This window comes from Mus pahari, chromosome 20 (genome assembly GCF_900095145.1).
Source record: "Mus pahari chromosome 20, PAHARI_EIJ_v1.1, whole genome shotgun sequence".
Classification (NCBI taxonomy): Eukaryota; Metazoa; Chordata; class Mammalia; order Rodentia; family Muridae; genus Mus; species Mus pahari.
In genome coordinates, this window is record NC_034609.1 from 52,062,836 (window position 1) to 52,080,165 (window position 17,330).

Sequence of the window (17,330 nt, forward strand, 5' to 3'; positions counted from 1 at the left end):
TCATTGAGATTCCCTCATGGGGAGCCACAGAGAAGGTCTATGCCTATAGAGCAGCAGTCTAATCTCCCATAGATGGCCTCTCTGTGCTCCCACCCACAACTGCCAACAAGCCAGCTGCTGTCAAACCAAGGACAACAATTACCATGGGACCAGCTGGAGCTCCTCTTTTCCCCCTGCTCTGGCTAGACCCAGCCCTTGAGCCCCCCCCACTCTGTTCTCAGTTCTTCTGCGACTCCCAGTGGTGCCTGGATGTCCAAGAGTCTGAGAACCCCACAGCCTCGGCCTTGTTGCAGACCTGGGAACACTTCCCCATCCCTGGAGTGGTGTCCCAGTGCTTCCCTAAAGCCCCCACCAGCCCCAGTGACAGTATGGGGTAAGAACAGTCAAAATCCCCACAGAGAGGTGGAAACCTCTTTAAGCAGCTGTGTCCTCTGGCAGAATTGTATAATAATTTTATAATTATAAAATTGATAATTTTGAATTATCAATGCAAATATAGATGATTGAGCTTGATGATATCTATTATGATACAAGATGTGGAATACAATCATATGTAAGAAAAATATCTAAGCTTCAATGTATATAATACATTATAAGCTAATATCTGAAAATGAAGTGTATGGAAAATTTTAAAACTGTAAATGTAAAATGTGTATGCACAGGCACATATGTATACATGTGGGCATGTGCTTGGAGGCCAGAGGACAACCATAAATATCATAGTTCAGGAACAAAAATGCCTACCTCCTTTGAAACAGGGTCGTTAGGGGTCAAAAGCTCAAAAGATTAGGTTAGGATAGCTGGTCAGAGATCTCCAGGAACCACTGTATTTTGCCTCTCCAGTGCTAAGATTATAAGTGTATACCACCACTCTCTGCCTCTGTATACACGATTCTGGGAACCAAATTCAGGTACTCATATTTGCAAGACAGGCAGTTTACCAACTGAAATAGTTCCCTAGACCCACCACAATTTTTTAAATAGCTTAAATATTTGTCATTTGTCAAAATCTTCAGAATAACATATTGTAGGCATGTGTTTAATAACATATTAAAGAGAAACTCAAAAGGTATAATACTCTACATTACTATAAGATTGTAAAAGCCCAAGTTTAAAATACTTGAAATAATTAATGGAGAAAAATATGGGTGGCAGACCACTAACAAGATCGTATTTATATTAATTCACACAGGGATAATGTTGACTATGCATCTAGCTTCAAAATTGTTGGCAACATTAAAAATAGAATTTAAACTATAGGGAAATTATGTAAAATTATCTAACTTTACATAACCCAAACCATTCTAATAGGAAAATTACCCTTTGACAAGAATCATGAAGAGGATTCCTCTCCAGTGGCCTCTCTTCTCGAGTTTATAGCTTGGTCAAGACAAGGTCTTCTGTGAATGCCTACAATATGGGGCTGTGAGAACCTTCCACATGCCTCTTTCCCAACAAATCTCTCTCTCTCTCTCTTACCAGGAATTACCTATTTTTTCTGTGAATTCATAAATTACTATGTGGACAGGCTCTTCCCCCTCCAGTACTTTCCATTGTCCTATCAGCTGCTCCCAGTATAAATACATACTATACAGCTATATGAGAGCCTAGTATATTTCATGTGTTCTGCTACTACTTTGCATAAGGTTTTCAATGAAACTTACTATGTGGAGGTGTGGTACATAACACATCTAGCTATTATAGCTTTTGAAAATAGGAGTTTTAAGCCACTTCCAAGATGGAAAAAGACCCATGGGAAGCATGTCCCCAGACAAATCATCACTGAGTCTCTATGGCCCATATCTCAGTGATTATGTTGTAGATAGTCTCAAATGCTCCAGAAAGATCACATTACTTGGCCAAAGTAGAAGCAAAACTCATATGGCCACAGAGATATAGGACAAAATAAACGAGGGTAATAAAATGTCCACAGAAATAAAAAGGTTTCCTGGAAACATTGAAGTTGAAGACTTGATACAAAAAATCAGAAATGATGTATTCATAAGTTGATTTTCAATTCCCAAGTTACAGACTGTTAAATGATGCAAAGACCCTTCACTGTGGTTGAACTCCAAAGCAACTGGGATCTGGGTGTAAGGGAAGTTGCTCTTGCTTTGTCCTTACTACCAAGTGAATACAACATATTATTCACTTAAAAGATAGACATCATCCTTGCAAAAGTCTCTCCTAAATTAATCACTCCAGGAATGGAGTGCCTAGATTATCTCTATGGAGCATTAACAGATGTGTTTGTCATGTGTGCACATGTCTGACTCCAAGAGATGGCTGGAGAGTATGCTAAGGGAAACAACAAATATGTTTCTATTCCAGATAGGAACAGACACCCAAAGTAGCTCTCTGTGGCTAGCCAAGGATATAAGAGTTGACTTTGTAGTTTTCACGATATTGGATGATCACTCTCACCTAGCCCACTTGGTGACCCTGCTGACTGATATCTTCTATTTTATTGGTCAATACTGTAGAAAATAGCCTGTTCAAGACCAGGTCATAGCAAGAGACAGTGGAGAGACTTATGGTAACAAGACTCTAATGCAATGGGAAGACAGAGCAGAGGCAGCTCTTCATCTCTGGGTGGCATGAGTGGCTCTCTTACTTTCCCTTATGACTGGGAAGAGATGGTCTCCCAGGAGTGCTTGGTGGAAATCATGTGTACCCTGTTCCTACCTTTTTCTGCCTTTTCATAACAAGGCCACTTGCATGACTTGCATGTATGTGGTTATTTTAAGTATTCACTATTCTTTTCCAATTCCCCTATCATTTGGTAAAAAGGTATGTGAAAAGGGATCTCTCTCTAGAACACTTTCACCGGTGAATCCATTGTGTGTGCACCCATTTTATGAGCATTTCTCCATAGAATAATCTCTTCCTTGAGAATATTTTTACCTCTGTTGCTTCTTATAATTAGGTTTTCTCTAGAAAACCTACTTTATATATGCCACTAATAATAGACCCCTGCTAAGGGCAATGTAAATGGCAACAGGTAACTGAGTGAATTAGGAAATATCCTCTGGCATTCATAATGTTAACATAAGATTTCACTTACAGGAGTGAATTCTGATAAAATTGGGAGAAATACATTTTCACAGCTTATTTCATAATTAGATCTAAATTACCCTCCTATGTGACAGTTAGTTTGGGAGGATGTAGAGGCTTTGAGACATGAGGACTGACTGGAGGAAGTGGGTCACTGTGACACTGTGCACTCTGCTGGATCCTTCTTCCCTTGGGTTGCTTCTTGTATTTGGTAATAGTGATGAAAATAATACAGGTAAGGATTTTTAATTTTTTCACTTTCTATTCTATTCTAGAGTTATCACATGTTTTATATATTTTGTTTTTCAACCCCTCTCCAGTTCAAATGTGGGCATAAGAGAAGGGACTTTATCTGGCTGTGCTGTGAATGAATTTCATAACTAAAGAATATTCAGCATTTGAGAGTAACAAAAAATAAGTGTTGAGTGAATGATAAATTAATGAAGGAAACTTAGCAGCTAAAATTTATGGAGAAAAACCAGCATTGAAAACTTTTTCTTTTTGGAAATTTTGTGATTTGTAATAAGCCTATGTAGTATTTGGGAGCAGAAGTTTCCATGAAAATATTCATAATGATGAAGGTTGGATGTATAACTCTTAACAGTGAAATGTCTAGAAATAGTTTGCATTTTCATGTCTTAAACATGTGAATTTCACTATAAAACATTTTAGAAAAATAACAATGCACATATGTGAGACAATAAACTATTAAAATCTGTTGTCCGATTAAATATTTGTCACTAACTCATTCTCTAAGCCAAAATAAAGTGCTAATCACGCAATGCCATATATCTGCTGAGGTGGGGTCTCCTCCTGCCCTCATCCATTCTCGGAAGGTTAAAGGTCTTCCAAAGTACTTCACAAATTCTATTTGGATTTAAGCAGTAACCCAAAATGAAGGTTGGTAAATAATGGTGTGTCCTATGTACTTAAAAAGTTTTAATTTGAAACATACTAACAATATTTAAAATCTAGCTGTTAATGGGCAATTCTATAAAGTATACTAAGCAAAACTGACAAATTTCATGTCTTATTTGTCAGCATTGCCTTTCCTTTAGATCCAACAAAACAAATTTCTGCATTTTTCCTTGTGGAACTTATGCAGATTCTAAACAAGTTCATGAAGGCCTCGAGATATATCCACCTGGATATAATATATAATATTGCCCAGTAAAGGCCAACCCCATTCCCTCTGAAATTAAATACCATATAATTCCCAGTCTAGCCTAACATGCGTCATCCTTTCTGATGTGCCACACCACACCCAGTTTCTTTTGCATATATATCACTTACCTTAGTCTACTGCTCATGCAGCAAGAACAATATTTGTTACCCCTTTACATACCTTGCATGTATGCAAGAAACTCCAGCAAAGTTTTTGCATGACATACAGAGTCTCTATATCACAAACTGAATGGAAATTAATTAATACAATCTTCTTGGAATCATACAATGGGTTCTTCCCTGATAATATGCTCCATATTACCTATTAACTCTACTGATCTCTTGTTTCATTCACTCATCTCTATTATGAGTCTCAAATCTGATTCATTAATAAAAATGTAACATCTCCTGAGAAATTATTTAAAGGCATACAAGCAGGTGAGTAAGTTTTGCTTTTTTAAAGTAAATTGATTTATTTGAGACTGGATCCCACTCTGTAGCCCTGGATGGCTTGGAACTCCCTATAGTGATCAGCCTGACCTTGAGTACAGAGAGTTCCTCTGGCCTCTCCCTTCTGAGAGCTGGGATTAAAGGCATGGAGAGTTATGCTCAGCCTGAGACTGCTTTGCTAATGCCTTCATTGAGACTAGAGGGCTGCTATAAGATATAGTTTTTAAAGTCCATGTCTCTGTTTTCCAAGATGTGGTTTACCAAGGTAGTCAATGGGTTCATTAGCAGCAACTCTACAAAACTCAATATTAAAACAATATTAAATATTACCAAGACTTTTATAGGTGACAAACGCAGAGAGTGTGCCATTTCAAAGGCCTACAGTCTATCATGTTTCCTTAGGAAAAAAACCCACAGAACTATGGTACACTCACTACAATTTAAGCATGAGTATTACAGTACCTTGCTTTATGTATCTTTCCTTACAGTTTTTAAGCTAGATAGGATTCCATGAGGAGTTTAATTCTTTTTCTTATGACCTTACAATGTTATAATACTGCCCATACATTTTTAAATGTAAAAGGATAAATTAGAAACCCTTCCCACAGTAAGATAGCAAGGAAAAGTCATAAGTAATGTCTAATGTTTTCTGCAATAGAAAAATCACACACACACACACACACACACACACACACACACACAACCACATACACCATATTAAAAAGAGAGCCAAATACTTGCTAATTGGCCTGGGTCTGTGATCTAGAAAATCTAAAGTGATAATAAGACATAGAAGCATACATGGCTAGGCATTCTCTTTTATTTTCTCCAAGGTAATCAAAGTAAAAATTTTATTTGTGAGGCTTTGTATAATTAAGGAAAAAAACACTGACAGCTTATTTTGACTCAGTAATATTGTACCCTAACTCCTCTGAAAGAATCTACTGCCCCTTAAACATTCTGCCTCAGGAGCACTGTCCACTCACTGAGTAGGTTTGGGAGTAATCACAGTATGATCATCAAAGAGACTCATGAAGGAAAACAGTAGTATTTATTTGGGTGAATCAAGCAACTCAACTAGTTTCCATATGCACTAAGATATGGCTTGGACAACAAAAGACAGAATCTTCTTGACTTGTTTATAGACCTAAGTCCTATATTTTGATAACTAAATTAAAAATAAGAGCCAGTTATCACCTTAGAAATCTAATCATACTTTAAATCTAATTCTTAACTTGAAGCTATTTTAAAATTTGAGTTTTTAATTCCCCTAATTTCCAATTTTTGACATCTAAACTTTCAAACATTTTGTATTTAACATTAGTTGTCCAAAGTAATAGCACAAGAGCACCTGATGATATAAACAGTCTTGGTTTGATATTTTTACACTTAGATATATAACTAATAAATCTATGAAAACACAGAACAAACAAAACTGTTTTACCTTTCACCAACCGACCTTTTACTTTGATCAGGTGATATCTGTAATAAAATAAAATTAACATAACAAGCAGGTGAGTAAGTTTTGCTTTTTTAAAATAAATTTATTTGAGACCGGATCCCACTCTGTAGCTCTGGATACACATAACAAATATATAGGCAATGTTTAAAATGGGGCACATAAAAAAACGTTCAAGATAATTTTCCTGCCCTGCCCTGCCCTGCCCTGCCCTGCCCTGCCCTGCCCTGCCCTGCCCCACCTTATTGTTGTTGAGATGGGTTCTCACTATGAAGCCTTGGCTAGCCTTGAGCATACTATGTAGACCAAAGTGGTTTTTAATTCATAGAGATCTATCTGTCTTGGGCTCTCAAGTGATAGCATTAAAGGCATGCATCACCATGTCAGTCACCAAAATAGTTTTCTTAAAATGAGAGTCATATAAGAAGTATGTTACAAAGCCTGAGAAATTATATTTCAGTATAGGACGAGATTAAGGAAGAGCTGGCCCCAAAACTGTATTTCTTAAATAAAGTCTATAGGATTTGTAATATAATTTTAATATAATTGTAGATAAAAATTATTTTAAATGTATTTATAACTATTATTTTAAATATATTTGCTTTGGTTTATTATACTAATGCACTTACATAAGAGTCATTTCAAAACTTATATTTTTAATGTATATTGAAAATTAACACTGGAAAATTTATTGAGGCATCTGGTCAAACTGAAACATGTGCCCAACAAGTATTATTTTATTAATAGACGAATTCCTTTGATCAGTAACAGGTATTTTTCTGTAACATAGATGTTGACACTTAGTGTCACTCCAGGCCTGAACATCACCTAACTTTGCTTCTTTCATATGAACATTCTTTACCCATGTACAGCAAGACTTTTGGCAGTTCACCAAAATGGTTTCCTCTCTTAGATACTTTGTTAGTCTGCATCTTGAATCTTCCTTCAAGTTAAATGTGGCAAATGCAAAGTTCCTCAGGTCAGTCCTGAGTGCTGAGGCTGAATGTGGTGCCAGAAGCCACTTGTACAATGGAAAAGATTCTGTATGCCTGTATACATGAATGACAGCAAATAACTCTCTCCAACAGACACTGACCCTGGTCTACTCTCAGTGGTTAACTGGTGTGGTAGAGCCAGCTCACATTTTGCATTTGTTGCAAGAGTAGCAGTGCATTAATATGTTACAATAGTTTTCCATACAGCCATCCAGAGGACTATGGCCAAGCTAAAAAGTACCAGCATAACCATGCAGTACGATGTTACACAGTACTAAAACCTTACATAAGCAGTTCATGAACATTATGTCATTTTATACTTACTCATTCTTTAAAGTATTACCACATTCCATTAATTAATGTTTGCCATATAATTATGTCGAGTTCCTGGCAATCTTGACCCCTAACTTAATTTAAGCAACATTACAAATCAGCCACTCTTTATTCCAGAATATTGATGAGATCACACATTAGAGTTCTTATGTAACAAAAGCTAGTATTCAGTAGCAGAGATGGCATATTTTTCCTTTATTGCTGTTTGGTTTTATATTTTTATCTCCTGATACAGATGATAACAAGATATTTATGTGAAATCAAGATTCAAGAACTGATGTCCTAGATCATACACAAAATTTAACGTGGTCAATAAGTGTGTCACAGCCAGTCAAGAGTTCTGGAATAACAAGAGAGTGACTTTAACAGAAGCAGGAGTAACTTTATTTACCATATACACAAACTACTTTTAAGCTATGGGCTTAAAAGAGGAGAATAATTCACCTGTTTTAGCAATTCATCATTTGTTTTCTACAAAATTATAGTGTTACACATTACTCCCTTACCTTCATCTTTCCTGGCTCTTTCTGTTGAGTATTGTAAGCTAAACTGCTAAATTTAGTACTCAGCTTAGGAGTTTTCACAATCTCACTCACTCTGCTTTCAGCATACAGCCTCTCAACTGATGAGCATGCTCTCAGCTTGGTATTCATGCCAGTGAGTTTGCCTTCTTGTGTATGGTCTTGCCATAACCAAGAATTCATTAGAAAATTAAGCTTTTCCAAGGCAGAGAATATGGTAAGATTGAAGACATGTCACTTCCGAGACCAAGCATGTCCTCTTATCTCTCTGACTTTTCCTTTACATTGTTGTTTTTTCAGCTCTTGTAAAGGAACTTGTAAAACTCTTCTGAAGGAAGAGTTTTATGGACAGCCTTCTAAGACATTTTTCTAATACTGTTACAATTTTCGGGTGTGTGCACTCCTGGATCCTAGTCCACAAACGTAAGATAATTGTGTATGCTGTCTGGGTCATGAAGTTCCTTGGGAATTTATTATACAACTAACAATAACTAAATGAAATGGTACATTCAATTCTTCATCACTTTCTGTAACTAGAAAAATTTTAGAAAATGGAGAAGGGTGGATGTATACAAAGAACAAACTAGGAAGAACCTGAACATGATAGAATACATAGTACTTTCCACTGACTTACAGACAACCTGTGTGACTACAGTGGAAGATACACTTTAGTATACAATGTGAATATCATCATGAGTATGCATAAAGACCAGGGGACTAATCAAAGAAGATGCTCAGATCCTGGGAAAGGATCAGGCCCAACAAAGCTGGACAAGGTTTAGGAAAGCAGTTTTGGGTTAGGGAGGGTAAAGCTTCTGAATCCACAGTGCTACAGGAACAAAATAAAATTTTCTTTAGGATTGTTCTCTAAAATTTTGCTTTTATATTGAACTTTATCAATTTTAAGCAAAATACCTTCAGTTTTTAAAGCCTTATTTTCTTCCTGTTCTCAAAAAAAAAAAAAAAAAAAAACTTAAATCACCACACAAAATTGCTAACTTATAGTTGATATTTATGAAGACAATGAATCCGTACATCTAAAGGGCAAAAATCAAAACTCTAAATAAATAAAAAGTAATTTATACAAATAAAGTAAGAAAGATATGAAAAATTTACTGTAAATCATATACTGACTACTTTGGTCAGTTTCGCCCTCACCTGATCCTTCCTTTGTCCACTCAACTGTGTGTCACTCTTCTTTGGTAAGGAATCCTTTGAATCTTCAACCTTAAGCTTTGATTGACTCTGACCCCTGTCCAATTTTGTTTTACTTTCTTCTTTAAACATCTCCATCTTTCGACGTAGGACAAATTCGAGTTGAGTCTTGTTTCTTTCAGCTTCCTGATTGTGAGAAATCAGTTCGTCAGGTTAAGGCACATTTCCCTCTAAAATGCACATACTTCAGGAATCTGCACACACTGATACCTACATTCTTTCTAACTGACCTGATGAAGTTAGGTTAAATCATCTGCTATAATTCCACAGCTTTATAATTAGAATTAATTAAAGATATTTGCATGTTGGAAAAAGTTTCAAAATATTTTCCATTTTTCTTATTAAAATAAAGCACAGACATTTTCTCAAGTTGACATCTTCAAGGCCATAATGAGCATTGGCATCCTAAAAGGACATCTAAGGGGTGGGGGTGCTTAATAAACCAATTATCAGAATTTGTTCTACAAAGAAAATTTTGAAAAAGAAAATTCACACTAAAAAAAAACTCCCTCATCACACAGAAAAATCACTCAATGTATTCTCTGGTATATTTATGGATATACATTTTGATGGCACATATACTATATTATGCTATACACCTATAATATAGTCTTTTTATTCAAAATGTTACATTTTATAGCAAAAGTATGTAACCACAAAAATAGGTATCAGAATATATTTAGTAAAATGGTGTTCTCAAATTTTTAAATATTTTTCAGTCTACATTTTGGTTATTTCAAACCTTTTACTATTAAAGTTTATTACACCTTAATTGAAGAGTTTTGTGCAATTTTTTTCTTTAGGAAAAAACTTTTAGAAGTAAACTTGATAAATGAAATGGTTACATTTCCCCGAGAATTTCAATGAATATTTCCTCTCAAAAAAGTAATTCATGCTGATATAATAGAAATATGGAAAAGAGTGTATATTTGGCTTATACCCAAAAGCATTAGATATATATTTTCCTTACGTTTTAACAAAGTTGGGAACAAGAAGCATCTATTGCTAACATGAAATTTAATAATCAATGAGGTTGATATATATATACACACACACACATATACATATATATACATATATATGTCCGTGTTTTATTAAGCATGTTTGTTTTTTAATCACAATTTACTTATTTGGGTTCCTTGTGTATTTCAGGGAAGTTTATGAAATATCTTTATAGAAAATATTTAATACTATCTATACTGTATATATACCTGGGCAAGATTCTCAGTTTCATGGCTTTCAGTTCCAGAGCATGATCTTCTTGGGCCATGCAGAGCAACTGATAGAAAACCTAGGCCCTTATAACTTACAAACCAGATATCAAGGTTGAAGACAACTTAAACCATGATTTACAACTTGAAAATTGTAAATTTAGGGGATTCTGGAGATATCGCTAACAAGTTAGGAACACTAAATGCCCTTCCCAAAGCCTCAGGATTTTCATTCACAGCACCCACGTGGTAGCTCGCAACTGACTGTGACTCCAGTTCCAGAGGATCTGGTGTCATTTTTTAGCCTCTGAGGGCATTTCACACACATGACACACAGACATACATACACACAAACAAAACATCCATACACTTAAAGTAAAGAAAAGGAAAGGAAAGGAAAGGAAAGGAAAGGAAAGGAAAGGAAAGGAAAGGAAAGGAAAGGAAAGGAAAGGAAAGGAAAGGAAAGGAAAGGAAAGNAAGGAAAGGAAAGGAAAGGAAAGGAAAGGAAAGGAAAGGAAAGGAAAGGAAAGGAAAGGAAAGGAAAGGAAAGGAAAGGAAAGGAAAGGAAAGGAAGGGAAAAAGGAAAGGAAAGGAAAAAGAAGGAAAGGAAAGAAAAGAATACAAGGTTGTAAACTTAGTAAAGTCAAACTCATCTTATGGGTAATAATCCTTAGAGAGGTTTGCTTAACCAAGATGTCTGATCTTTTGACAGTGTGATATTTAGTTTTTGTCATTTTGACACAAACTAGAGTCACCTGGAGAGATAGAGCCTCAGCTGAAGAAATGGCCTATAGGCATTCCTGTGGGGGCATTTTCTGGATTAATGGTTGAGTAGGCTTCAGCCCATTGTGGGTGGTGCTACCCATAGGTAGGGAGTCCAAGGAAACTAGCTGAGCAAAAGTCACAAGCAAGACAGCAAGCAATTCCCTCCATGGCTCCTGTCATTATCCCTGCTTGAGTTCCTGCCCTGATTTTCCTTCAATGATCAGGACATGTAAGCCAAATAAACCCTTTCCTTCCCAGGTTGCTTTGGTCAGTGTTTTATACCAGCAACAGAAAGCAAACTAGGAAAGACACTGACACGATATTGTCATCACATTCACAGCTGTGCTGGGATGCATGCAACCCACACTGGTCACACTGGCTAGTCAATAATATATCACTCAATTATCATTTATGTTCATTTGTAACTCTGGTACTTTAAAACAACCAGTATTGTATTAGCCTATCTTTTCCATAAATGCTTACCTTGTGTGACTATTTTATTCTTCTATAAAAACTTTTAGTACTAAACATCATTAAATAGTATGTTATCATGTTAATGTAATGCATCCCTCCTTTACATTCAGCACCAGAAGTGGACGTGCTTTCATCACTGAAATCTTACAGTATTCATTCCTGTTGGATGAGGATAACTGCCTTAATTGTTCTTCTTTCACATAACCGAGGTTCTTGTCCCTTATATCTTACAGTAGTTTTCTCATGCTCAAAAATAATTGCATTTGTATTTATGAGCTGATTTCTTTATACTTGTGTATCAATTTGAGAAACATGGTAGATTAGAATACTGATAATACAGAACTTTGAAATTGGAAAACTTGTGTTTTGTCACTTTTCATCTATGACCCTTCAAAAAAAACTACCTGTACTTTTGTTAAGTGTTATCCTACATTATTCTAATTTTTTGCACTATATTTTCTGAATAATGTAATTGAACAAACATCTTGGACAAAAAAACAATAGTTTTTCTGTTTACTGTTTTATTCTAAAATCTAGACTCTTCATAGTTTCTCTTTAAAATTATATAATTAATGAATTGTCTTATTTTTTTAAAAAAATGTTATATAGACTCTAAGTTCTTATACTTGTCAATGTTCACTTATGAAATATTTGTATCTCATTTTAATGTTTGTTTGGCCAGAACTTGAGAAAGAGCAGAAACAGACAGCATACTCATTATATTAAATTTAATTGGAGGGACCAGAACCAGTTCTTTCCTCCTTCCTTCTTTTCTTTCCTTCCTTCTTACCCATGTGTATGGGCATCTGAGTGTGGGTATGTGCACATCTGTGTGCAGTTGCCTGTGGAGTCCAGTAGAGGGTGTCAGATCCCCTGGAGCTGGGGATAAAGGCTGTTTTGAGCCATCTGGCATGGTAGGAACCAAGTTACAGCGTTTTGCAATAACAGTATGCACTCTGTGTGCATGTGTGCTGGCATATTCCTTTTTTATTACATTATTTATTGCCTCAGACCAGTCACAACACCAGGTACTGAGGCAGGTAGCAAAGGGTGGTATTGGCGGTAGCAGGGGCTAAAGTAACTTTTAATACAATTTTTCTTCCTTAAGCCTTTGCCACTCTAAGGTCAAAAGGCTCTAGCTTCTGGTAATAAACTCCTATTGATAGTAGCAGGGGATTAAGTAAAAAAGACTTACTAGTTTCTCTGTGGCTCAAGAGTCCTGGCTGGACAGGTGAAAGGCTTGGAGTTCATTAACTGTTAATGAGCCAGAGAGAAAAGGAAGAAAGGGAGAATTCAAGCACTCACATAAACACACACACACACACATATACACATAAACTTTGGATGTGCCCAATCACCTGCCTCAGCAACTCCACAAGTGTTAATGCATATGTACATACATACACATATACCGAGACACATATTATATACATGCATATAGAGAGACAGACACACACACACACACACACACACACACTCACATACACACATTTGGTGGATGTGGAAAAGTTCTATTATAAAATTACCTCATAGACAAAATGTTACATAAATGGGGAGTTACAGAAGGATGTTGATAGTAAGTACAAAGTAGTATTTTGTTCTATAAACTCATTGTAAATTTAAAGTAACAGTTTCACAGGGCCTTGCTTTATCATAGTGCACACCTGTGGCTTCATCCTTGGACCTGACCTAAAATGAATGTTTTTCTTCAATCACAAATTTGTTTCAAGTCTACTTTCTAATCCTAGTGAAATTAGCCTGTGACACATTGTAGTGGATAGCCCTGGAGCTAATTATATTTGATGTTAATTCTGTTCTCCTGTGAGTGGCTGCAAACAAAGAATAAGTCAGCACTCAGGTGATTTCCTGTAAACCTGCTTCCCACCTTAATTTGTAAAATAAAGGAGAGCTGATGGTTGGTCAGATAAAAGGGAAGGTGGTACAGAAGGTTGGGAGAGAGAAGAAGGAGAAAATGGGAGAGAGAAAGGATGCAGAGGAGGAGGAAGAAGAAGAAAAGCAGAGCAGAAGCACATGGCCTAGAGAAACCACAAATTCCAAGGGGTCTCATAGATGTGGAAGATGGTAGTGTAGCAGTAGATCTGCCCAATCTAGGCACACAGCATGTATTCATATTAATTGTGTTATTTTTTCATTACTGTGATATTTGGGATGGAGAGATTTACAGCAATAACACATTAAGGTTTACAGAGCTCTATATGCAGCTTCATTCTATAAGGGACTTGAGAGTAGTTATATCAATTTAATAGTTACTTGTATCAATGTAAGAGTTCTATAAAATCATTATCAGAAATTGTGAAATCATACATAATCATCTCTATAAGCACTACTATATGAGAGTACATCTTCATGTTGCTCTGCAGGAAATTTACCCAATAGGGTGGTCTGATGCCCCAGAATCAATAGACTATGTAATAGTGACAGAAAAAGGCATATCAGCAGCAAGAAGCAATCCTGGGATGAAGTCTCTAAGGACCCTACATCTTAGAAGCCATCCATTTTGCAGGTTATGCAAAACTCTGGGCCACCTCCAGAAAGTTCACTTGCAAGTCTCAGCCTTTCCTAGATAGCTTCTGACAACCTTCTTACTTGACATCCTGCTCACAACTTTCCCTCTCCCCTCTCTCCCAGCCCCTTCCTCTCACCACCTCTACCTGCCCTTTCCCTCCTTCCCATCTTCTTCTATAGAAACTAGAGAAGACACCCCAATTCAGAGAAAGGGATCCAAAGGCAGGCAATATAGTCAGAGACAGCACTCTTCATCACTGAGCCATCTTTCCTGACTCTGAGTAGCATTTTACATCCAAATAGATTGTGTATCACTAGGTTAAAAGAGATTGCTTTCTTCATGAAGAAAAACTTATTTTCTTTCTGAATTGTTGTTCTAGATATGAAAGAACATTATGGTCTATTAAAATATTTGCAGGTATGAATGTCTATGTGCAGCAATGTATGTATTTGTGTGTGGTGTCATATGTGTGTATACACACACACATATATATGTGTGTACATTTGTATACATATATGTATATATGTGTGTATACATACACATACATACACACCCACAAACACACACACACATATAGATAGATAGATAGATAGATAGATAGAAAGATAGATATAGTTATAGATGATATAGATATAGATACCCATTCATTAGATAAGATCAAAGAATTTGTTTAGAAATCCCCAGGTGGGCATCCTCTTAGCTTGCTGCTGTTTAGAGGTACGCCCTCACCTCTAAAGCCCATTTCAGTTGTCCTTGAAGGGTTTTCTTCTCTGTTTTCAGGAGTTCTGCTTCTTTCTAGGAGGTAAAGAGAAAGAGAACACTATTTATTCCGGTACTTTTCAAATTTAGTTTTGTGTTTATTACATGTCTCAAATACACAGATTGCCAGTATGATGATCTGAATACATCTAACTGCAAAGTTCCCCTATGCAGTGGTAGATACAACTTGAAGCTATAGCTTTCTGTTGATTTCCCACACTCAAGATCACCATGAATCTTGTAAATTAGAACTACTATAAATGAAACATTTTGTTGCATTTTCTTTAGGTCTGAAGTATTTAAGTGGAAATGTTTGAAGTGTTGTTAGAAGAATCTAACTAGTAAGTCCATTTTTAGTTTATTATAATGGTTTCATGGATATTATAATGTGGGGTTGATACTTCAGGATCTACTATGTTCAGGCTTAGCAGAAATAAGTTACATATGCAGGAACCTACAGTGGATGATGGTTTGAGATCCTTATCTAAAGCCCCACGTATGGTTTTTGTTTGTCACAACAAGCTCCTTGAGGACAACCTGTGCCACCTCTAACCCTGTACACTGCACAGAACAGAAGCACAACACTCATGTGTTAACAAGGGTAAGTGGTCCATGTAGGAAAAGAAGGTCTAGATAGGGTTCCTGATTTCAATTTTGGAGTAAGGCTTACTTGAGCCATATGAGGTACCCCAATGCTTCCAAAAAGCCTCAGTCTTTATAACTTATAAACAAGGGTACTGTGTTTGGGACAATCCTAACCATGGAAAGGCTCAGTTAATATCACACAAAGAAGTAAACAGAAATTAAGGGCCCAATAATTTTGTATAAAATCTGTCCAGGCCTCCCCCTAACCTGTAAATAACATATACAAAGTAAAGACTCAAAACAACTTGACAAAATCTAGAAGAATTAAATGTCTGGATAAGTATATAATTTTCACTCACACCAAATCATGTTCATGATATAATAAAGAAAAAATGCTAACCATCAAAGGGACATAGTAGATCCTGTAGTATCAACACCACATTACAAAACCATTATAATAAACTAAAAATGGACTTACTATTAAGGCAAAAGAAACCAAGAAAGATTCCCCAAGAAAATCCTGATTTCAAAATTATCATAGAACACTTTTAAAGCAGCCAACAGACAGTGCCCAATATGTCTATGAATGAATTTACAGAGATCTCACCAAACACAAACTGTAATAAATAGCCAAATGGCAACAACTGTAGTATCAACAATTATATCATGGTTTTAAAACTGAATGTATAAACAGAATAGCAAGTTAGAAAGGACAACAAAAAGGCGAAACCACTTAGATGTAGCAATGTGAAATATGTAAATACAGAAATAAACCTTTTACAAACATATAAGGAATATGTAGAGTGACATCGACCACCCAAATGTGTATCCATACAGAAACAGAAAGAGGCAAAAACATGTTTGGCAAAAGTTACATACTCAAGATGCTGAGCACATGCCAACTTGGTGTGTTAAGAAGTAACACACTAAGTGTTCATGCAACTAAACCAAACTGTTGGAAAGCAATGAAAAAGAGAAAATAAGAAAGGACCCAAACACCACACAGGAAAATAACAATTTGAAGGCTGTATCTCATCAGAAAAACCAAAGTCAAATAAAAATAAACATCTTTAAAGTGTAAAACACTTAAAACTTTTTTTAAAAAACAGCAATTGTTTTTAAAAATATGAAATATGAGAGGACTCTACTAAAACAAAGCCAAGTAACAATGAAGGAAAAAACAAACCTCTAATCACCAGTCAGGAATCTCAGTAGGACCTGGAAACTAGAAACGAGATGCATGGCAAAGAGCCAGATATATATTTAGGCTTCTGATGGGACTCAGCCACTTCAGAGGACAGCTGAGTTCCAAAAGGACAGATGACCCATCAAAATGGAGCACTTAAGATTCAAATCAGAAGTGGCATGCAAAAGATAATATTCAATGAATTATTACAGAAATAGACTCAGAGAGGATATATCTTACTTGGATTTGAAGCAGTTCTTCAAATGATTTGAAGTCTCTGTTTGGAGATAGATTCCTGCAATTAAAAATATATTTTAAAAATCATGATATTTGAAAATACATCAGTGATTTGCTTTCCCAAAAACTTCAGACCATTTAAAATCTTAAAAGAAATTCATACTTTTACTACCTTTAACACACACACACACACACACACACACTCACGAGGGAGAGCGAGAGACAGAGAGATGACAGAGACAGAAACAGAGACAGGGACAGAGAGAGATGAAGAATAGAGGGAGAGCTCATAACATAGTTTATGGGTAAAGGTCAGAAGACAATCTTTTAGAAAGAGAGAGAGAGAGAGAGAGAGAGAGAGAGAGAGAGAGAGAGAGAGAGAGAGAGAGAAGAAA

The 17,330-nt window shown here is 36.0% G+C and overlaps 1 protein-coding gene across 1 annotated transcript in view; it reads right to left on the reverse strand.

Moving 5' to 3' along the window:
- Nucleotides 1-6,108: 6,108 nt before the first annotated feature.
- The window catches only part of Ccdc7 (coiled-coil domain containing 7), a 27,752-nt gene continuing 16,530 nt past the window's right edge, over nt 6,109-17,330 (reverse strand). Inside the window, exons 7-9 of the mRNA XM_021220242.1 lie at nt 16,939-16,993; nt 9,135-9,317; nt 6,109-6,150 (exon numbers count right to left, since the gene is read on the reverse strand). Of these exons, the coding sequence (XP_021075901.1) occupies nt 6,109-6,150; nt 9,135-9,317; nt 16,939-16,993 (280 nt within the window). The remainder of the gene's footprint in view (nt 6,151-9,134; nt 9,318-16,938; nt 16,994-17,330) is intronic.